Source organism: Palaemon carinicauda, chromosome 17, assembly GCF_036898095.1.
Source record: "Palaemon carinicauda isolate YSFRI2023 chromosome 17, ASM3689809v2, whole genome shotgun sequence".
In the NCBI taxonomy this organism is placed as follows: domain Eukaryota; kingdom Metazoa; phylum Arthropoda; class Malacostraca; order Decapoda; family Palaemonidae; genus Palaemon; species Palaemon carinicauda.
In genome coordinates, this window is record NC_090741.1 from 105,260,430 (window position 1) to 105,283,723 (window position 23,294).

The 23,294-nt window shown below is 42.3% G+C and overlaps 1 protein-coding gene across 2 annotated transcripts in view; it reads right to left on the bottom strand.

Moving 5' to 3' along the window:
• The window catches only part of LOC137656888 (S1 RNA-binding domain-containing protein 1), a 242,456-nt gene that overhangs the window by 90,135 nt on the left and 129,027 nt on the right, over nt 1-23,294 (bottom strand). For both annotated transcript variants that reach the window (XM_068391267.1, XM_068391268.1), the window contains exon 11: nt 9,005-9,164. In XM_068391267.1, coding sequence (XP_068247368.1) covers nt 9,005-9,164 — 160 coding nt within the window. The remainder of the gene's footprint in view (nt 1-9,004; nt 9,165-23,294) is intronic.

Here is a 23,294-nt window from a genome sequence, read left to right on the forward strand (position 1 = left end):
CATGGAGTCACGGTGTTCTTGTCCATTAAGAACATTGTGAAAGAACTCTTATAAGGCGTCAACATGGTATTGGTGCAACCAATATCATTCAGGAACCTAGCCCAAACAGATTGGGCTTGTTCTTTTGGGAAAATGACAGTCTCTTTGGGGACCTTATCCAGCCGAACTAGAGCTTCCTCGGTAAGCCTGGCATAACCATGAAATGGAAATGCGAGACCAGGAGGAAAGAATTCAAAATCCTCTAGAGGACGAGTACCAAGACCTTCCAATGTTAACATCCCATCTGAGAATGGGGAATGAAGAGCCATGCGCCAAGGGTTATTCTTGGTAAACGGCGGAAGTTTAGAGGCATCCGGGATGAGAGAGCTTTGAACTCGCTCCGGAGCACCTTGCTCTAATGCCCCAAGTCCCTGACCAATGTTAGAGAACATCGTGTCCATCTTGGCATGCATTTCCGACACAATCTTAGATTGCATCTCCGACACGATACGAAGCATAGCTGATTCGGAAAGGCCCGGGCTAGGAGCAGAAGTGGCGGGTTGTACTCCCGGGTCGTGAGACTTAGAGGAGGAGCCGGAAGCCTTAGATGACGGGTTTGTATTAGACTTGGAACTATGGGAAGCCTTGTGGGGCTTACAAGCTTTTGGCAAAGTTCTCGATGTAGACTTATCTTTGGGGGGAACCGGGTGTGATCGATGAGACGAATCACGGTCCCCAGAAAAACCATGGAAAGAAGAGAGATCAGATGAAGAAGAAAGAGCGGGGCTGAGGATAGGAATCTCAGCGCCGGTAACACCTGCCTCACTTACCACCCTACCTGCATCCGGATCATCCAACAACATAGGCTCAACGTCCAAGTTCATGGAAGCCACATTGTCTTCCAGATCTCCGGGGGCATCCAACGGATCTTGTTCCTGGTCGATGAATCCCACTATGGTGGCATCAATGTCGGCAATGATGGGTGCCGCAACATGCCTAGCCACAGCGGCTGAAGACTTGGCATTAGGGTAGATCATGGCACAGTAGTCTTCAGATAGGACGTAAGGCTGTTTAGATTTGACGTTTCTGGCAAATCCCCCAACCCACACTTTCAGGGTGGCCCGAGCCGCAGTCTTCTGCTCCAGGGATGCCTGAAATAATAGTGGGAATTATAAAAGGGAAGATTCCCGGTGGTCCTTCAAGACCATAGAAATCTTACTAAATAGTGTATGTATACCAAAAAAGGTAAAATAATTAGAAAGGCAACATAGCCAACGGGACTCACCGAATCAGATCCGAGGGTGGTGATGAGGTCAAAACAGACCATACAGTTATCAGGGTGCCAGACCACTATGTCCTCCAGCTGAACTCCGCAGAGGGCGTGAGACCTACAAACAGTATGGCCACAAGGCTGATGAAGAACAGCCGCACAGGCCGTCGTCTGACAATGCACCATCTATAAAAAGAATAGTATATGAGAAACTGTAATTCTCTTAAGTAGGGGCGGGTCTCCGGACCCGGGACTAACATAAGTCTAACTTAAGACTAGAGCTTAACTGTAATACTCTCAAGTAGGGGCGGGTCCGGAGGACCCGGCCCTAAACATAAGTCTAACTTAAGACTAGAGTATAGCTATCCATTCCGGTCGAGCCGGGATCATAAAAAAGGATGCAACAAAGAATTAAGACACATGGTGTCTGATTTCCCGGAGCGAGGTTAAGCCCCGGGCCGGGAAATAAAAGTATGTCCATAAACCAATACATATAGGAACTCCGGGATAGTGATCTGTCATATATAATCATATATAATCATAGGAACTGTTATAAGTTAATAGGGGGGCGGAACTGTAGATAAGAACCGCCAACCGAACCCGGAGGGTTTCGTATAACATAATAAAAGTGTGATAGGTGAATATAAAATAGGGTGCACCGGGATCCTACTCTGTTGACCGGTGGCCAACCCGTCTAGACAGAGACGAAACCGCCGGGACACCCGGAGGACAAAGTCCATAAACACTGAACTACCCCCTCTAAAAGGAGGGAAGGCAACGGTCCCCTAGGGGAGGGGGGGAGAGAAGCCTAGCCACCAACCTAGCGAGAGGGGGAGCTTGGGGGAGGATCACGTGATACGGAGCAGCAGGGCTACCAACTGACGATCCCCAAACACTACCAGACAGATCATACGGAGTAATAAGCACAAATATTCATTATAATAGTAATAGCGTTGAAAATTATATAAATATACACATAAAAAATTTAGGGCAAGGCATGCAACATAATAAATAAATCCCAAAGGACAACACCTGATGGCTTATATAATAAAATTGCCGCCTAGTAATGAAGGTCGGCAAGCCATCTACGATACGTAACTTGATATCGGCCCTAAATATGAACCACAAGGGTTCTAAACGCTAAATAATGAATATCCACAATAACATATAAAAAACTTTTAACTAATAATAAAAATAATACACTTAGTAACACCGCGAGTGAAACTAAAAGCTCTCAAAACAGGAGTACCAACTGTAAGCGGAATCGAGCAAGACCGAGATGATTGAAGAGAATAAACTCCTATAATTTAAATATAAAACGATCTAGATTGCTCAAAACACAGCAAAACATAGCTTGGTACTTAACTTAGACGGTGTCTCCTGGGAAACCGATGAAGAAGCCATAATCCAGTGGAAAATAAGCAAAATACGAGAGCACAAAAAAAGCGGGTTACAACACAGGCGTGCTAAAAAGGAGTTGTGTTCTGAGCGGATGCAGAGTTGCTGGTGCCGAGTGAGGTTGAACGGCTCTCCTCTATTGGGGTCTTTGTCATGGATGAATCTAAATAGTGCGGGACCTCTGGATTATACGCCCAATTCTATACCGACACCAATAGGTGAGCGAGCTAGTTAACCTAGCACTCCTTTACATTTTTTCTCTGGTATATTTAGCAGTAAATTACCTAAGAATAAGTGCTAATAGGAGCTTATTCACTGGCCGGCACAGGTTCAAGCCCAGAAATTACATTTCCAAAAGTTATATGATATTATACAAGAGCATATACAGTAATTGAATTTGATCTTGATATAAAACAAAGATTCTGATACAGAAAAATGTTATTTTTATAATAAAATAAATTTTTGAATATACTTACCCGGTGATTATATAAGCTGCAACTCTGTTGCTCGACAGATAACTCTATGTAAAAAATCCGCCAGCGATCGCTATGCAGGTAGGGGGTGTACTTCAACAGCGCCATCTGTCGTGCAGGTACTCAGTACTCAATGTAAACACAGAACTCAATTTTCTCCTCGGTCCACTGGGTCTCTATTGGGGAGGAAGGGAGGGTCCTTTAATATATAATCACCGGGTAAGTATATTCAAAAATTTATTTTATTATAAAAATAACATTTTTCAATATTAAACTTAGCCGGTGATTATATAAGCTGAATCACACCCAGGGGGGTGGGTAGAGACCAGCAATAATTGTTTACATTACTATGAGCTAAGGATTTTTTATTTCATTTTAGCAGTTATTCAAAATAACAAACATAAAATAAATAAGTACCTGGTAAGGAAGTCGACTTAAACAATTACTCTGCCTTTTTAAGTACGTCTTCCTTACGGAGCCTCGCGATCCTCTTAGGATGCTGAGCGACCCCTAGGAGCTGAAGTATCAAGGGTTGCAACCCATACAACAGGACCTCATCAAAACCTCTAATCTAGGCGCTTCTCAAGAAATGACTTTGACCACCCGCCAAATCAAGTAGGATGCGAAAGGCTTCTTAGCCTTCCGGACAACCCAAAAACAATAATAAAACATTTCAAGAGAAAGATTAAAAAGGTTATGGAATTAGGGAATTGTAGTGGTTGAGCCCTCACCCACTACTGCACTCGTTGCTACGAATGGTCCCAGAGTGTAGCAGTTCTCGTAAAGAGACTGGACATTCTTAAGATAAAAAAGACGCGAACACTGACTTGCTTTTCCAATAGGTTGCGTCGATTATACTTTGCAGAGATCTATTTTGTTTAAAGGCCACGGAAGTTGCGACAGCTCTAACTTCGTGTGTCCTTACCTTCAGCAAAGCTTGGTCTTCCTCATTCAGATGGGAATGAGCTTCTCGTATTAACAGTCTGATAAAATAGGATAAAGAGTTCTTTGACATAGGCAAAGATGGTTTCTTAACTGAACACCATAAAGCTTCAGACGGGCCTCGTAAAGGTTTAGTTCGTTTTAAATAGAACTTAAGAGCTCTTACAGGCCATAAGACTCTTTCTAGTTCATTTCCAACCATACGATAAGTTTGGAATATCGAACGATATTGGCCAAGGCCGAGAAGGCAGCTCGTTTTTGGCTAGAAAACCAAGTTGTAGAACATGTAGCCGTTTCGGATGAGAATCCGATGTTCTTGCTGAAGGTATGAATCTCACTGACTCTTTTAGCTGTGGTTAAGCATACCAGGAAAAGAGTCTTTAAGGTGAGATCTTTCAGGGAGGCTGATTGTAGCGGTTCGAACCTGTCTGACATAAGGAATCTTAGTACCACGTCTAAATTCCAACCAGGTGTAACCAAACGACGCTCCTTCGTGGTCTCAAAAGACTTAAGGAGGTCCTGTAGATCTTTATTGTTGGAAAGATCTAAGCCTCTGTGACGGAAGACTGATGCCAACATGCTTCTGTAACCCTTGATAGTGGGAGCTGAAAGAGATCGTTCTTTCCTCAGATATAAGAGGAAGACAGCTATTTGAGTTACAGAGGTACTGGTCGAGGAAACGGATACTGACTTGCACCAGTTTCGGAAGATTTCCCACTTCGATTGGTAGACTCTAAGGGTGGATGTTCTCCTTGCTCTAGCAATCGCTCTGGCTGCCTCCTTCGAAAAGCCTCTAGCTCTCGAGAGTCTTTCGATAGTCTGAAGGCAGTCAGACGAAGACCGTGGAGGCCTTGGTGTACCTTCTTTACGTGTGGCTGACGTAGCAGGTCCACCCTTAGGGGAAGTGTTCTGGGAACGTCTACTAGCCATCGAAGTACCTCGGTGAACCATTCTCTCGCGGGCCAGAGGGAAGCAACTAGCGTCAACCTTGTCCCTTCGTGAGAGGCGAACTTCTGCAGTACCTTGTTGACAATCTTGAACGGAGGGAATGCATATAGATCTAGATGTGACCAATCTAGGAGAAAGGCATCTATATGAACTGCTACTGGGTCCGGGATTGGTGAGCAAAATATTGGGAGCCTCTTGGTCATCGAGGTTGCGAAGAGATCTATGGTTGGCTGGCCTCAGGTGGCCCAAAGTCTCTTGCATACATCCTTGTGGAGGGTCCATTCTGTTGGAATTATTTGTCCCTTCCGACTGAGACAATCTGCCATGACATTCAAGTTGCCTTGGATGAACCTCGTTACTAGTGATATGTCCAGACCTTTTGACCAGGTGAGGAGGTCCCTTGCGATCTCGTACAACGTCAGAGAGTAGGTCCCTCCTTGCTTGGAGATGTACGCCAAAGCCGTGGTGTTGTCCGAGTTCACCTCCACCACTTTGCCTTGAAGGAGAGACCTGAAGCTTTTCCAGGCCAGACGTACTGCCAGTAGCTCCTTGCAGTTGAAATGCATTGTCCTTTGACTCGAGTTCCATAATCCCGAGCATTCCCGACCGTCTAATGTCGCACCCCAGCCTACGTCCGATGCGTCCGAGAAGAGAACGTGGTTGGGAGTCTGAACAGTCAGGGGAAGACCCTCTCTTAGGTTGATATAGTCCTTTCACCAAGTCAGACAAGACTTTATCTTTTCGGAAACCAGGATCGAGACCGCTTCTAGCGTCTTGTCCTTTTCCAGTGAAAAGCTAGATGGTATAGAAGAGGACGGAGGTGTAGTCTTCCTAGTGACACAAATTGATCCACGGATGACAGCGTCCCTACCAGACTCATCCACAGCCTGACTGAGCAGCGTTCCTTCTTCAGCATCTTCTGGATGGATAGCAGGGCTGGGGGCTGATCGTCTTGTTCAGCAACGTCCTCATCAGAGGGTTCCTCATCCGAAACTGATGAGGAAACGGCAATGGAGTGGGCAACGTCTGACTCGCTGAATCCCGTCGCACTGGTGGATGCGTGACGGAGCCGGACGCAATATCATGGAACTGCTGCACAGTCTGTGAACTGTCAACAACCATGGGTGCGCGAGGAAGTACAGCGTCAACCCGAAACTGTCTAGACCGTCTGGGTTGTGCAGTCAACACCCTACCGGGTTGCTGAGGTTGACGCACTGCGTCACAACAAGTCACCTCTGCTGGTTGTTGAACGTCCTGAACGTCAACAACCACCTCCGAGCGTCGCTTAACGTCAACGTGCGACTGGCAACCCACACTGGGTCGCATCGGTGGAGGAACCACCTCAACTGGCAGACGCGAGTAGGTTACCTCAGCGTCAACAGGGCGCACAACCGACCGGTTGGAAGGTTGTTGGCCAGAAGGAGGAACCACCTCAACTGGCAGACGCGAGTAGGTTACCTCAGCGTCAACAGGGCGCCCAACCGACCGGTTGGAAGGTTGTTGGCCAGAAGGTTCTTCTCCGCATTTAAGTCCTCTATCAAGGACGCAAGCTTGGACTGCATGTCTTGCAGCAAAGCCCATTTAGGGTCTACGGGAGCAGGTGTGGCAACAGACGGGGTTAGCGACTGAGGCGGAACCGTTTACCATCCCTGAAAGCCTAGTTATGTGTGACATAATAGTACAGCAAAACTTCAAAGGCTCGACAAAAGCTGAGAAGTTGACCTGTAAACAACTTGGAGCATCTCCTGGCTAGGCGCCAGGGAGAGTCTACCAGAATTGAGAAGTCTATCTGGGCAGAGGCATGAACTCCCAAGCCAAGAACTTCTCTCGTGTCATATCAGACTCTCGCTCTATAAACCAGTTTAAAAGAAGGGAAATCAAAGGCTGTATCCCCCAAACTCCTCCTGGTGAAAAAACCAGTCGCCTAGCCAACGTAACGCTCTCTAGTAGAGCGAGAGAGCACTAGCTTAAAAACAACGGCTTCGAAGTAGCTAGGCCTAGTGTAAGTTCTGACGTTTAGGCGAACGAGGAGCAGCAGTTACAAGATCCGGACGAAGATCCTTAAAAAAATCATCATGATTTAATTAAAGTCCATAGGAGGCTAAGCAGCTTAAGGCTCCTCTCCATCTGACAGAGTCCTCAAGGGAATATCAGTAGGAGGGAGAACAGCAACTTCCTCATCTACAGGAACCTTGTCCGATAAAAGCTGAGTCTCTCACTGGTGCATTAGTAGCGGACCAGAACGCAACGTCATGTAACTGCTTGACAGTCTGTGAACTGTCAACAACTGAACTGTCAACCACAACAGGTGCGTGAGGACGTACAGCGTCCACTCGAGACTGCTTTGACTGTCTAGACTGAGCAGTCAAAAAAACTCTAGAATGCGGAGGTTGACGCACCGCGTCAAAACAAAACAACTTAGACTGTTGTTGTACCTCGCGAACGTGAACAGAAGGTTCCGTGCGTCGCTGAACGTCAACATGCAGCTGGCAGGGTACACTGGAACGCATGGGTGGCGGGACTCTCTCAGCTGGAGTGCGGCAGAAGGTCGCCTCAGCGTCCACAGGACGCACAACTGTGGTTGGTTGTAGGCTAGAGGTTGGTGCAGTGTCAACCTTCTCCGCACGAAAGTCCTGCATCAATGACGTTAACTGAGACTGCATGGTCTGCAGCAAAGACCACTTAGGGTCTACAGGAGCAGGTGCGGCAACAGACGGTGTGACTGCCTGATGCGGTACCGCTTTGCCTCTCTTAGGAGGTGAGCAGTCGTCGGAAGACTGCAGCGAGTCCGAACTGACCCAGTGGCTACAACTGGGCCGTTGGACTTGCGCGGAAGGGACCGACTTGCGCTTAATAGGCCGCGAGACCTTGGTCCATGGTTTCTTACGAGAAACCTCTTCCGCAGACGAGTAATAAATGGGCTCTCTCGTCTTTGTGTGGGTGGGGCGATCTTGGGTAGATACGCCCGAAACCACGGAGGGAAACGTCTGTTCGTTGATCAAGGCCTCTCGAACCCATAAGTCGTTCGACATTACTTCTCCCCTGGGCTTGGGAGCTTGCAAGAGGTCCCGGACTAGGTGAACGACAGGCACGAACAGACGAACCCTCGGACGCAACACTGTAACACTTTGCGCATATCACTTTATCGATTTTCTGTTTTGCACTTATTTCACTGAAATCGAAACTTTTACTGATTTCTACCTGAAACACGCAATTCTACCCTTCATTAAAAGGTAGTAATTGCGAAATCAGTCGTATAATGCAGCTCATTAATACCAGCAAAAAACAGAAAACATATTAGTAGGTCTTGCCGGTAGCCCGACAGAGAGAAAATTGAGTTCTGTGTTTACATTGAGTACTGAGTACCTGCACGACAGATGGCGCTGTTGAAGTACACCCCCTACCTGCATAGCGATCGCTGGCGGATTTTTTACGTAGAGTTTTCTGTCGAGCAACAGAGTTGCAGCTTATATAATCACCGGCTAAGTTTAATATTGAAAAAACTATGCTATGGTCTTTTTGACATCAGATCAGGTCTTAGTCAAGCTATTTTTACAAGCTTCCATCTAGATTTTCCAGTAGCTTCAAAGATGGCCATTTCCATAAGTTACATATTTAATAAATTAAACATGTATGAAAGATCAAATTGATTGGCACAAGGACTGGATGTTCCTTTGTTGTAAATAAAGTCAGCACTGCCCCAATATACAACCTGGCACATCCACCTATGTCTTTCTGAAGATTTGTCTAGCTCATGGATTTGAATATAAAAATCTATCAATTTAAATTGATGGAAGCTCCATACCACTCTATAAAATCCATACAAATTCTAGTTTAAAACTTACCACAACTATAACAAGCAAGAGAAATTTAAGAGGTTCTTTTAGCATAAAATATTTTTCTACCTGATAAAAAACAAGCTACTACCACATAAATAAAAACAAATTAGTGTACTGATAAAAGACACATTAAAAAAGGAAAAAAAGGTACTCACCCATATTTATGGACAATTTCCTTTAATGTTCTGGCATTATGGTCATTACTCCAATCCTCGGTCTGCATATGTTGATTGCCTCGAAATGGATATATAGTTGTGGTGAGGAGTTTATCGCCAACAGGATTTGTTACACCTATCTTACATCCATTTGCAAACCCTAAAGAGGATTGTAGAATAATAATCACGTTAAATGTTATAATTATGAATTTATTATGAATGCTCATCAATGATATTAATCCAAAACTTGGATTTCAGGGTATGTTTATCTGTATTAATGGGACTTGGCTGATTCCACTCCTTTCTACGTGAATGCAGACAGGTTATCCCTTGTCGTATTTGTATCTTTTTGTAATTTAATTTTTCCTTGTCCTCATTTCCTTATCTACATTATTTTGCCTTTTATTTGTCTTTTCAAAATCATATCTTAATCTAACATTACAACAATACCTAAGTATATAGGTAGTCCTTTTAAAATGATGTGGTGATAGGGTACCAGCCCCATCTGTATGCAGATAGTCAACATCTTAAGAATTAAATTTCTTAATCGCATGTCAACAAAGTCACTAGTACAGTAGGCCTAAAAAAATCTTATCTAATTTAAAGCATAAGCACTTACATTTCTCCATGAAAAAGTGGTAATCAAATAAATGAAATAGTTATTAGTATATGTACTGCAACTATACTACAGTAAACCCATTTTTGAAAGAAGGCAACGCCTGAATATTCACAGCATTTTCTCTAATCAGCTGCCTGCTAGTTTTAGCATACGATCTACAAGCACCAAAGATAAAAATATATAGTACAGTGAACCCTCGCTACTTCGCGGTTCGACCATCGCGGATTCACCACTTCGCGGATTTTTTCCATAACCCATATATATACAGTAACATATATATATTATATATATATATATATATATATATACACACACACACACACGCATATATATATATATATATATACATATATATATATATATCTAAAGTAGGAAGATGTGATGTAGTTCTAAGGGAATAGTATGGGAAATATGTCTAGGTAATAAGCAAAGCTCTACCTCCAGTTTGTTTCTTCGTTATGATCAGAGATAAATGTAAACAAAACATTGGTTGCCATTTTTTAATGTGCTTTTTAGCGTGTTTAGGAAACGCATGATATAAAATTTCCTTTAATATTTGTGCCTGTTTTAGTTTAGGGTACTGTAGTACATGCATTAAGTGTTCTGTACATTAAAGGGTAGTTTGTTAACAGTACTACGTACAAGGGAAGATTTTAAAAGTCTGAATATACATGTTGAATAAATAGGTAAATATGGTGTCACTACTTCGCGGATTTTCACCTATCGCGGCCGCGTCTGGAACCTATCTACCGCGATAAACGAGGGTTCACTGTACTGTACAAAACAGTACTGTATTATGAGCATCATACCTTGACTCGTTTTTTCATTTATGTATTAATTTCTTGTTTAAAAAATTACTCTGTATACTAAGAACAAAGCAATAGTAATTACACAACAGTATCATATTATTTATCTATTATTAATTTCTCTCTCTTTCAACAAAAATAATAATTTCAACATATACAAACAAGACTCATTTGATCAAAGGTACATTTCCTAATCTCTATGAACACAGTTTTAAAAAACACATCCCTCATGCGGTGGTAGGACAATTACGTACTGGACATTTGTGTCCCGGACAGTTGTGTCCCAGACAATTGTTAAAAGATACGGAAGTGACTCTGTATGTCTGTATGCATGTATATATGTATGTAAGTATACATGTATGTATGTTATCGCTCGATTACAGAACTACTAATTACATGGCATAAAACTACTGAAGTACAGAACTGAGAACTAATGCACTTAACTATCATTTTACTTTTGTATTAACATAGACCTTTTCAAAACAATTCCTGATTTCTCCAGAAGCAGAGGAGACTTTTTTTTTCACGGCAGTTCACCCTCAGTTTTCTTTTTTATTTACTTTGTTTACGTAGTGGTATGCTACTAAGCTCTTTTTTTTTATTTATTTTATTTTACTTGTGTAATATATTGGACTTACTTAGCTCTTTCATAAACTCCATTTACATAGTGGTGAACTACTAAGATTTTTTTTTCTAATTTTGTAATATATTGTATAATTTCCTTAATTTCTGGATTTTCTCCAAACGAACTACTTATTTTTTATAGAAACTAAACACCATGGCACAGACACAATTTATGAAATCAAATACAGTTGGAGTTAAACTTGTTGATGAAAATCATCGTTCTCACTACCATAAGAAAAATGCCGATGGAACAAAAACTTATTGGAGATTTGTGATGCGATCCTGCTGAGCAAGAGTGCACACTGAGAATCATGAAGTGACGAAGCGAGTTAATGATCATAATCATGATTCGTCTGCTGCTGCAGTTAAAGCAAAAGGTTTTATTTTAGATCTAGAAGAAGGTGTGACATTTTTACAAGAGCCAACAAGAAAACTTATTAGTACTACTCTGTTAAGCCACGAGGAGTTTTCCATGGCAAAAATGCCTTCTGTTTCGACAATTGGGAGGAATCTTTGTCTCTGGAGACAGAAAGGTGAAAACGCTCCACCTATACCAGAGGGAAGATATAATTTCGAAATCCCAGAACAATACATGTATTCTGCCGAGTGGACAAAAGTTTCTTGCTGTTGATACTGGAATACATGACGAGAAGAGAAGTCTTTTCTTTGCAAGTGAAGAAGGCTTGAATGACTTGACACGGTTTCCTTATTGGGCAGCAGATGGAACGTTCAAAGTATGTCCACAAATATATTGCCAACTTTACTGCATTCATGTCCAAGAGGGTGCATTCAGCATTCTCCGCATTTTTGCTCTTCTTTCCAATAAGACTAAAGAAACTTATTCAGTAATTTATTGCAGATCCGTTCTCAACTCAATCTCACATCATTACTAACGGATTTTGGGCTGGGGTTAAGAGAGAGTATTATAGAAATATTTCCTAATGCAACAATTACCTCCTGTCTTTTCAATTTGCCAAAATAAATTTTTAAGAAGATATACGACCTTGGTTTAAGACGACGCTATCAAAGAGGCGTTCCCGTTTTTCCGAGAAATAACATGGTCAATATTCGCCTCCAATCATTGATTGATCAGTACAATTTCTAGAACAAATTGTCTCTCTTACGAGGAGTTTCTCATAGCTCAAAAGCAGCTATCCTAAGTCATTAATAGAAAAATATGACCTAATCTTATTAGACTTATAGAAAATTTATGTGTATACATATGTATAGAAAAGTTCAATTTTAAAACTTTTTAAAGATAATAAAACAAGCAAATTGAATATTGATGTCTATATATATATATCCTTTCGTGTCCAGTATGGCTAAAGGTATAATTATTGTCAAAATATGAAGTAAGAATCTAAATTATTTGATGACATTAAAACATATGCATATTCATGGGGGATAAAGGTATAAATAAAATTACTGTGTAAAAGTATAGAGTAAAGGTAAAGATGAAAAGCTTTATAGGAATCAGTAAAACACACATACAGGTACACTAATATCCGGGACGCAATTATCCAGGGATGCAATTGTTCGGGACACAACTGTCCACGACGCAAACATCCAGAATGCAAATGTCCTAGAACCCACTTATTCATATGATCAAACACAAACAAAAACATCTAATATGAAAGGGCATGTTTGTGCAAATGTATTCTGGCTTACCACTATTCACAAACAGTTTGTTGAAAGCTGCGCTCTCTCTCTCTCTCTCTCTCTCTCTCTCTCTCTCTCTCTCTCTCATCTCTCTCCTCATCTCTCTCTCCTCTCTCTCTCTCTCTCTTTTTTCTGTGTGTGTGCGCGTGTGTGTGTGGGGTGGGGGGTGGGGTGGGGGGTGGGGTGGGGGAGGGAGGTTTTTTTTTATTTTCCAACCCAGTAGATTTAACCTTGCCGCTAAGACCAACTCTGAGCATCCAGACTAGGACCAGACCACTTTTAACTCTATTACACTATTCATATTTCCATTTTTCTCTTCTTAACCTTTCTATCCAAACTCTCAACTTTCAATCTTTCCTGGCTTAAATAAAAAAGGTTTGAAAAAAATCAAAATCAAAAACAAAATAAAAAACATTCGATATTTAGATACGAAGGCTATTTATAAGTAGCCTACCAGTATACATATATAGACATTAAGGAGCTGACAGCTACCTCATGCATCAGAGCACAGGCTTTGGAACCTCTATAAACAATGCTAGGAACTCGCTCACAGGTTTCGAGAGACTGGGACAGAGGAATCCCAGGGTGACGGGGGACCCAAGAATGGAATAGTGTTATTAGTGCCCTGCAAAGCATATTCCTAACGTGTAATTGCTGACCACTCCCTGTGACCGACACCTAACAAAATAGGCTCAATTGGTCATGAGGTTGAAATAGCTTTTGTGCCTTGTTGGAGTCCTGGCCAACTAAGAAAACCCCAGTTGCTGCTTCTCGGTAATACTCTGTAATACCTGAGAGTCTGGCTGTTCCCGGATGTCCAGAAATCCCAGTATTGCAACCCTTCCACGATCAATCCTGGCGAGAAAACAGGCTTCTGCCTTCTGCTGCTCAGTTGGGAGCTGTGGCCCGTTAGGGACAGCCCAACTTTGAGAAGACTTAACTCTTGGTTTGGGAGCACTTATGGGAGGTTAGGAAGAGAAAAGATGGAAAGTCACCAAGGATTGTAGGATTAAGTGGATGTGGCAGCAGATGGGTAACTACCATCTAACAACCTTTCTACACTAGTGGTCACAAAGCTAATAATTACAGAATTTATCACCTGAGATGTCCAAACAGATATGCATTAAGACAATATCACAGAAATTAAAAATAACTGAGAAACTGAAGTTAAAGAACAAATGTGCAAAATGACAAATAAACAAATGGTGCGTGGACTTCAAAGAAGGGTGCGCTGCAAACCTGCACCGTAATAGTGCATGCTTGTTCTGTCAGCAAGAACAGGAAATAGAAAATTGAAAAATGAAAAGCAAGAACTAAGAAAACAATTGATAGAGATCGTGTCCAAGTTCCAACAGTAAGAAATAAGGAACAAAGAAATTATAGATAATGTGGTAGAAAATGGGATAAGTATCCAAGAACTGCAAAATAAGGTAAAATCAAAGACAGAACCTAGAGAGAAAATAACCAACAAAAACAGTTCATGAAACCCATTAGAGGAAGGATAAAGAACCAAGGGGAGCACTTCAGCCTCAAAAAGATGAGAAAGGTCAGGTCCTATCCAGGGGCCAATGCACAGAAGATAGAAGTAGTGGTTAGTAAAACTATAGCAGAGAACAAGAAGACCACTGTTATTGTACAGGCAACTGAAAATGACTTATTCCTAAGAAAGGATACTGCTGGCCAAACAGAACTTTTGGTGAAACAGCTAGAAAAAACTGTTGAAACGGCTAGAAATAAGCCCAACAATACTATAGTTATAGGTATTCTCCCAAGACTCAATGTCAGCCACTTCACTCTCAGTAAGGCCATAGGGATAAATGAAAGGCTTACAGTAAGTCCACATGCTAGAAAAAGAAAGTGAAATCTGCAGATCTTGGGGATAATTTCTACAGCATGAGAAAATTATACAGCAGAGATGGAATACACCTTAGTGAAGAAGGCAACTTAATCTCAGCTTGTACAATTACTTAAGACACAGTACACCAAGAACAATCTATACCTTTAGAAAATCCCCCAACAACAATTACAGGAACTTTGGCAGAAAACTTGGATAATGCAGATAAAAGTACTATAACTTAAACACTAGTAAATCAGAGAAACTAGCAAAGCCACAGAGGAAGTGAAAAAAGATAAAAAAACTTCCTCATTGTGGAAAAATTCAATGCTCAGTCAGTTAGAAAGAAAATGGAAAACTTTAGGGCAATGATAGCTAGTGAGGAACTAGATGTCATAGGCCTTATCGAGACCTAGATTCAAGAAAAAACAAAAGATTTTATAGAAGAATAAAAAAATCACAGGTTTCAAGCTTTTCAAAAAGGATTGCCTTAACAAAAAAGGTGGAGGGGTAATGCTCTATGTTAAAAATCCCTTAAACTCGATAGAAATTAAATTAGAAACCAAATATGAAGTGACAGGTGTAAACATCAACACAATAGTAATAAAAAGTCCATACTAGTAATATACAGACCACCATATCAAACACAAGAACAGGACAAAGAGCTGTATAGACAACGTGGTCAAAAAGTTAACAATAAGCTAGCTATCTAATGGGAGACTTCAATGCAGCAGTAAACTTGGACACTATGAATTCTACATCAAACACGGAGGGACATAGACTACTAAAATTTGTCACCAATGAATTCCTCCATCAGTGGGTTGATAAACAATCAGGGGAAACAACAGAAGAAAATTTAGTATCCTGTGTTTCAGTAGGCAGAAAAAATTGGCAAAAGTGACCACAGAATAGTTAGATTTCAGGTAAATATTCCTCATCTAAACGGGAAGAAAAATTTTAAATAATTAGATAAAACTGATGGAATATACCAAGAAATTAGAATAGACGAAACAGGGAACATTGATACACAATGGGGGCTCTTTTGTAGAAATATATAAAGAAGGGTTAAATGTATAGTGCATAAAAAAATATTACCAAATGGAACTCCACAACCCAAGTGGTTAAACAGAGAAATGGCTTATGCAATAAGAAGTAGACACAAAACATAAATCAATGGGTCCACAGATTTCAATTAATTAAATTTCTGAGCACAAGAAGTTAAGCCAAAAATAGATAAAATAGTTAGAAAGGCCAAGATTAATGAAGAGAGAAGAGTGGCTTCAGCTAGTTAGGAGAACCCAAAAGAATTTTTTGCATATGCAAACTCTAGAAAACCAATTAAAAAATTAGCCCATTAAGAGATTCGGAGGGCAATCTTATAACAAATGATTTGGAAAAAGCTTAACTGATGAATGCACATTTCACAGCTGTATTCATTAGAGAAGAATCGATGACCCTCCCCAAACCAGCTATGGTAAGCAGCTTTTCTTGGAGAAAGGACACTCCAATATCAAACCATTGCTATCTAGTCTTGGGTAGTGCCATAGCCTCTGTACCATGGTCTTCCACTGTCTTAGGTTAGAGTTCTCTTGCTGGAGGGTACACTCGGGCACACTGTGCAATCTAATCTATCTTTCTCTTGTTTTATTAAAGTTTTCATAGTTTATATAGGAGATATTTATTTTAATGTTGTTACTGTTCTTAAAATATTTTATTTTTCCTTGTTTCCCTTCTTCACTGGGCTATTTTCCCTGTCCGAGAACTTTCAAACGACTCTGGTGTATCCCAATGGCTACAACCAGGCCGCGAACTAGCAGGACGTTGGCTGGCCTTATCAAAGGTCCTCTTAAGAGGTCTGGAAGCAAGCTTCCAGCCTCTTTTACGCAAGGCGTCATCCGAAGACGACGAGAAACACTTAACCTCACCTTTCCATTGGTGAGGGTGAACGTCCTGGGAAGCGCCCACAGGTACGTTCGAGGGGACGTCTGCTCGTGTTTTAAAGCCTCTCGTCTCCTTTCGCCGTTCGACATTCCTTCTCCCAGGGGTTGGGGAGCTTGGAAGAGGTCTAGGACTAGGAGGACGACAGACGCGAGCAGGCGCACCCTCCATTGCACTTAACTTCACTGCACTTTTCGCACTTTTCGCACTTTCACCCTTCAACTGCTTGACATCGGACATCAGCTGGGTTCTGTCCGCCGCAAGCAATTCCACCTAAGCGCTAAGCGCTTGAATCGCAACCAACATATCTTTGAGAGTCGGCTCATTAGCAGTTACAGTAGCGGGATTAGGATCTACCACTACAGGGGAAGGAATAGGGTTAGTGACATGGGAAGAGGAAAAGTCTTTAGAAGAACGGGAAGAACTTCGTCTCAACCTATCCCTTTTGAGTTTACGCCTATACCTGTCAAACTCAATCCATTCATGCTCTGATAATAGAACACACTCATCACAGCGATCCCCCAAATCACATTCTTTACCTCTGCAAGCAACACAGAGAGAATGGGGATGAAGAGAAGCTTTTGCCATTCGGGTCTTACACCCACTACTCACACATAACCTAAAAGTTATAGGGGGGGTGGCCATTTTGAGAAATTAAAGAGAAATCAGACAAGCAAGGGTCAAAAATTTTCTAAATCCAATCGAATTAAAGAATATCCAAAAGCAAGATAAAAAACAAGCGGGAGTCAACAACCAAAGTTTTGTACTTCACCAAAATAAGACCAAAATTGACGAGCAAGAATGTCCATGTGTCAACGCTAGCGATGGCAGGGAATATATGAGGGTTTTTGGAATGGTTCCCAGGTACCTCGCTTGAGCACAGGGGTGGTACACCTGGCTATCCAATCGGCGATTGGCGCAAGTTTTGAATTTTCTGCCATGACGTCAGGGACGTAAGCTATATATACAGTGAGCCCTCGTTTATCGCGCTAGATAGGTTCCAGACCCGACTGCGATAGGTGAAAATCCGCGAAATAGTGACACCATATTTACGTATTTATTTAACATGTATATTCAGACTTTTAAAACCTTCCCTTGTATGTAGTACTGTTAACAAACTACCCTTTAATGTACAGAACACTTAATGCATGTACTACAGTACCCTAAACTAAAACAGGCACAAATATTAAAGGCAATTTTATATCATGCGTTTCCTAAACACGCCAAAAAGCACGATAAACATGATATTTTCAATTTAAAATAAATTTTTGAATATACTTACCCGGTGAATATATATATAGCTTACGTCTCCGACGGTCGACAGATTCCAAAAAGTCGCGAGCGATCGCCATGAAGGCTGCCGGGTGTGCCCACCAGCGCCGACTATCGGCCAGATACCACATATACTTCTCAACCAAACCAGTTCTTCTCAGTCTGTAGGGTCTCTATCGGGGAGGAAGAGAGGGCCTTTAATTATATATATTCACCGGGTAAGTATATTAAAAAATTTATTTTAAATTGAAAATATCATTTTTAAATATTAAACTTAGCCGGTGAATATATATATAGCTGATTCACACCCATGGTGGTGGGTAGAGATCAGTATTAAAACAATAAAGGCGTATATGCTCAAGAGTTTTTGACAAATATTCAAAAAACAAACTTAAGTATAGGTACCTGATAAGGAAGCTGACTCTGATGAATACTCTGACTCATTAGTTCGCTATCCTTATGAAGCCCAGCGATCCTCTCAGGATACTTTAAGACTTCTAGGAGCTGTTATAATCAGGGTGAACACCCCTACAACAGGACCTCATCAATACCCTTAATCTGGGCGCTCTCAAGAAACAATATTTTGACCACCCCGCCAAATCAAAAGATTGCGAAAGACTTCTTAGTCTCCCGTACAACCCAAAACAAGATTAAAAATTTCAAGAGAAGATTAAAAGGATATTGGGATTAAGGGAATATAGTGGTAGAACCTTCACCCACTACTGCACTCGCTGCTACGAATGGTCCCAACGTGTAGCAGTCCTCATAAATAGTCTGGACATCTTTCAAGTAATATGAAGCGAACACCTACTTGCTTCTCCAAAAGGTCGCGTCCATAATACTTCTAAGGGATCTATTTTGTTTAAATGCTACTGAAGTTGCTACCCGCTCTAACTTCATGAGCCTTAACTTTAAGCAAATTACGATCCTTCTCTCTTAAATGAGAGTGTGCCTCTCTAATCAATAGTCTAATAAAATAAGACAACGCATTCTTCGACAGAGGCAAAGAGGGCTTTTAACAGAGCACCATAAGGCCTCTGAAAAAACCTCTTAGCAGTTTAGTTCTAGATAAATAAAACTAAGAGCTCTAACGGGGCACAGCACTCTTTCAACTTCATTCCCAACAATCTCAGATAGACTGGGAAGTTCAAATGATTTAGGCCATGGACGAGACGGAAGTTCATTTTTGGCCAAAAAAACAATCTGAAGAGAGCATACTGCTTTATAAGTGGAGAAGCCGATATTCTTGCTAAAAGCATGTATCTCACTAACCCTTTTCGCATAAGCCAAGCTCACCAAGAAAAGTGTCTTGAGGGTAAGATCCTTCAGGGAGGCCGAACTTAACGGTTCAAACCTGTCTGACATAAGGAACTGCAGGACCACATCCAAGTTCCAAGCAGGAGTAGAAATATGACGCTCCTTGGAAGTCTCGAAAGACTTAAGAAGGTCTTGAAGATCTTTGATATTAGATAGATCCAAATTTCTATGCCTGAAAACAGAAGCTAACTTGCTTCTGTAGCCTTAAATGGTAGATGCAGAAAGGGAGCGACCATTTCTCAGATAAAGCAGAAAATCTGCAATCTGCGCTACAGAGGTACTGGAAGAGGAAATAGAGGAGGACTTGCACCAGTCTCTAAATACCTCCCACTTAGATAGATAAATCCTGATGGTAGAGGATCTTCTAGCCCTCGCGATCGCTCTAGCTGCCTCCTTCGAAAACCCTCGAGCTCTAGAGAGTCTTTCGATAGTCTGAAGACAGGTAGACGAAGCGCGGGGAGGCTTTGATGAAATCTCTTTACGTGAGGCTGACGCAGGTGATCCATCCGCAACGATAGACTTCTTGGAATGTCTACTAGCCATAGAAGTACCTCTGTGAACCACTCAGTCGCGGGCCAGAGGGGAGCAACCAACGTCAACCTGGTCCCTTCGTGAGAGGCGAACTTCTGAAGCACCTTGTCTAGGATCTTGAATGGTGGGAAGGCATAGATGTCTAGGCGAGACCAGTCCAGCAGGAAAGCGTCTATGTGGGCTGCCTCTGGATCTGGAACTGGAGAGCAGTAAGTCGAGAGCCTCTTTGTCAGTGAAGTCGCAAAAAGATCTATGGTGGGTTGACCCCATGTCATCCATAGCTTCTCGCACACAGTCTTGTGCAACGTCCACTCCATGGAGACGACTTGTCCTCTTCTGCTGAGGCAGTCCGCTAAGACATTTATTTCTCCTTGCTCAAATCTCGTCAAAAGAGAGATGTTACTTGCCTTAAATGGAGTTCCTTCTGATCCGTGGACCAAAGACCCGAGCATTCCAGACTGTCCAGTGGCGCTCCCTAACCCAAATCCGATACATCTGAATACAACACATGGTTTGGGTTCTTGATCGCAAGAGAAGGACCTTCTCGAAGTCTGATGTTGCTGTCCCACCAAGTCAGACATGTCTAGACTGAGTTGGAGATTGGGATAGAGATACTCTTTAAGCCCTTCTCCTTCTTCCAATGGTTTAGGTGAAATTGGAGAGGGCAAAGGTTGAGTCTCCCCAGAGAGAAAAACTGCTCCAGCGATGAAAGAGTTCCCACGAGGCTCGTTCAAACTCTTACAGAGCAACTGTTTTTCTCTTGCAAGTGACAGACTTTTAACAGAGCTTGTTCCATTATTGTGGGAGACGAAAAGGCCCGAAAAATTCGACACTGTATCTCCATCCCCAAATAAAGAATAGTCTGGGATGGAGTACTGTAAGTTACGACTTCTCTACGTTCACTATGAGACCTAGCTCCTTGGTTAGGTCTAATGTCCATTTGAGGTTCTCCAGACAGCGATTTAATGACGACGCCCTGATTAGCCAGTCGTCAAAATAAAGGGAGGCTCTGATCCCTGAAAAATGCAGAAAGCTTGCTACATTTTGCATGAGCCTTGTAAAAACAAGAGGAGCAGGACTGACGCCGAAGCACAGTGCTCGAAATTGGTACACTACTTTCCCGTCTACAAACCTCAGATATTGTTGAAAGTTTGGATGAATCGGGATGTGGAAGTATGCATCCTGAAGGTCGAGAGAGACCATCCAGTCGCCTTCCCTTACTGCTGCCAAGACAGATTTGGTAGTCTTCATCGTGAACTTTGTCTTGACAATGAACACATTGAGTGCACTTACATCTTAAGTACTCCTGCAGTGAACGTGGCTGCCAGTTCATTGGAGCCATCCCTTATAGCCTTGTTCATGCATGACATAATTTGTAGAGCAAAACATTGTCAGCTGGAGAGACCTTCTTACTTAAGGCTCCCAGGGACCAATCCAAAAAAATTAAATACTTCAAACGCTCGAAAAACTCCTTTCAGGAGATGGTCTAGCTCTGAAGAAGACCATAAAATCTTGGAGCGCCTCATGGCTAGATGACAAGGAGAGTCCACAAGGCTTAAGAAGTCTCCCTGGGCAGAGGCAGGCACTCCCAAGCCGAGAACCTCTCCTGTGTCACACCAGACGCTCGAGCGAGAAGCTAATTAAGGAGGAAAAGCAAAGGCAGACCCTCCCAAACTTCTCCTGGACTCCAACCAGTCTCCCAGCAAGAGCATGGCTCTCCTGGAAGAACAAGAGAGAACTGACTTCGTATATGCAGGAGTCGAAGAAAGTCATGCCAAGAGTAAACTCAGACGGCGGAGAACGTGGAGCAGCCGTTACAAAAACGAGTAGGACAAAACTTCCCCAAAGAAATTCATAATTTAAAAAAAACAAGGGATTGTTGGACAACCCTAGGTTACTCCTCTTCTGAATGAATCCCCAAAGGTACATTAGTTGAAAGGGGGTCATCAACCTCTTCAGAAGGCACATCATCTGACAAATCCAAAGTCTTGCGAGAAGGAGACTTATATTCAGAATGACGTGAAGGAAAAGCCTGAAAGGCTACATCAACTTGTATATGAACAGAAGTTAAAGTTGGAGGGTCGATGTCACGTTGTGACAGCAGAGAATGTTATTCTACTACACGTCGTGACAGAAGTGACTGACGTTCAAACGTCACGTAGTAACAGCGGTGACTGCTGTTCGATGCTATATCGCGACTATGGTGACCGACCCTCGACGTCACGTCGCATCTACGGCGTCCACCGCTCAACATCACGTCACGTCTGCGGCGTCTGCAGCTCAACGTCACGCTGCGACTGCGGCGGCTGACGTTCAAACGTCATGCAGCAACAGCGGTGACTGCTGCTCGATGCTATATCGTGACTACGGTGACTGACGCTCGACGTCACGTCGTGTCTACGGTGTCTACCGCTCAACGTCACGTCGTGTCTGCGGTGTCTGCAGCTCAACGTCACGCTGTGACTGCGGTGGCTGATGTTCAAAGTCTCGGAGGAACTGCAGTGACTGCTGATCAAAGCTATGACTCGACTTAACTGACTGTCGATCAAAGTTACATCGAGATTTATGCTCCGCATCTCGTTTAACAGCAAAGCTGACACTAGGGATAACGTCAGCGTGACGTAACAAAGCTCGTTTAGAAGGTTGAAGACCTGAATCACGTATCCCAGAACCGTGACGTACAAAAAGCAAAGGATCCTTTCGCACAGGAACAGGATCGTAAGCTTTCATAAAGAAGAAAGCTTTAACAGCATATCTTGCAAAACACTTAACTACGGATCAACCGCTCTCTGAATAGATCGTGACGTCGGAAACGTCTGTACATGAACGTCATCGCTATGAACGGGACTCTCATGATGACTACAGCTAGGACGTTGAACTTGTTCTGAAGGAACTAATTAACGTTTCAACCGTCTCGAAACCTTACGCCAAGGTTTTTAAAGAGACGAATCATTGGAAGACGAGGAAAACTTCGTCTCTCCTGTCTTATGGCAAGGACGTGCTTGAAGAGCAACGTCTGATACCTTTGAGGGAACGTCTGTTCGTTGGTTTACACCTCTCACTCCCTTAGGTCCTACGACATTCCTTCTCCCTGGTGCAGGGGAGCCTGAAAGAGGTCTCGGACTAGGCAAGTGACAAGCACGAACAAACAAACCCTCCGCAACACTGAACATGTTTTTCGCACTTTCTTCACTGACATTGCATTTTTTAATAATTTCACATTAGACATGAATAAAGCTGATTTCTACCTGAAGCACGCAATTCTTCCTTAAATCAAAAGGTTAGAATTGCGAAAAATGTCGTATAATGTAAGCTCATTAGTACAAAATGAAACACATACATATATATATATATAGAATAAAACGGAAATATATAAAGTTAAAAAGATCAGTGACTTGGGAGGAGACTAAAACTAAATCACTTAAAGACAACGTTTTCAATCTCTCACCGTACAGTGCCTTGGGATGAGAATAAAAACTATAACGTTATATCCTCTCTCTCTCTCTCCCCGTACAGAGACTTGGGACGAGAGTAAATATCTGCGAGAATAAAGATTTGGATCGTTCTCTCTCTCTCTCTCTCTCTCTCTCTCTCTCTCTCTCTCTCTCTCTCTCTCTCTCTCTCTCTCTCTCTCTCTCTCTCTCTTGCCACTCACAAGAGAAAAAGCTCACTCACTCTTCGTCAATAAAA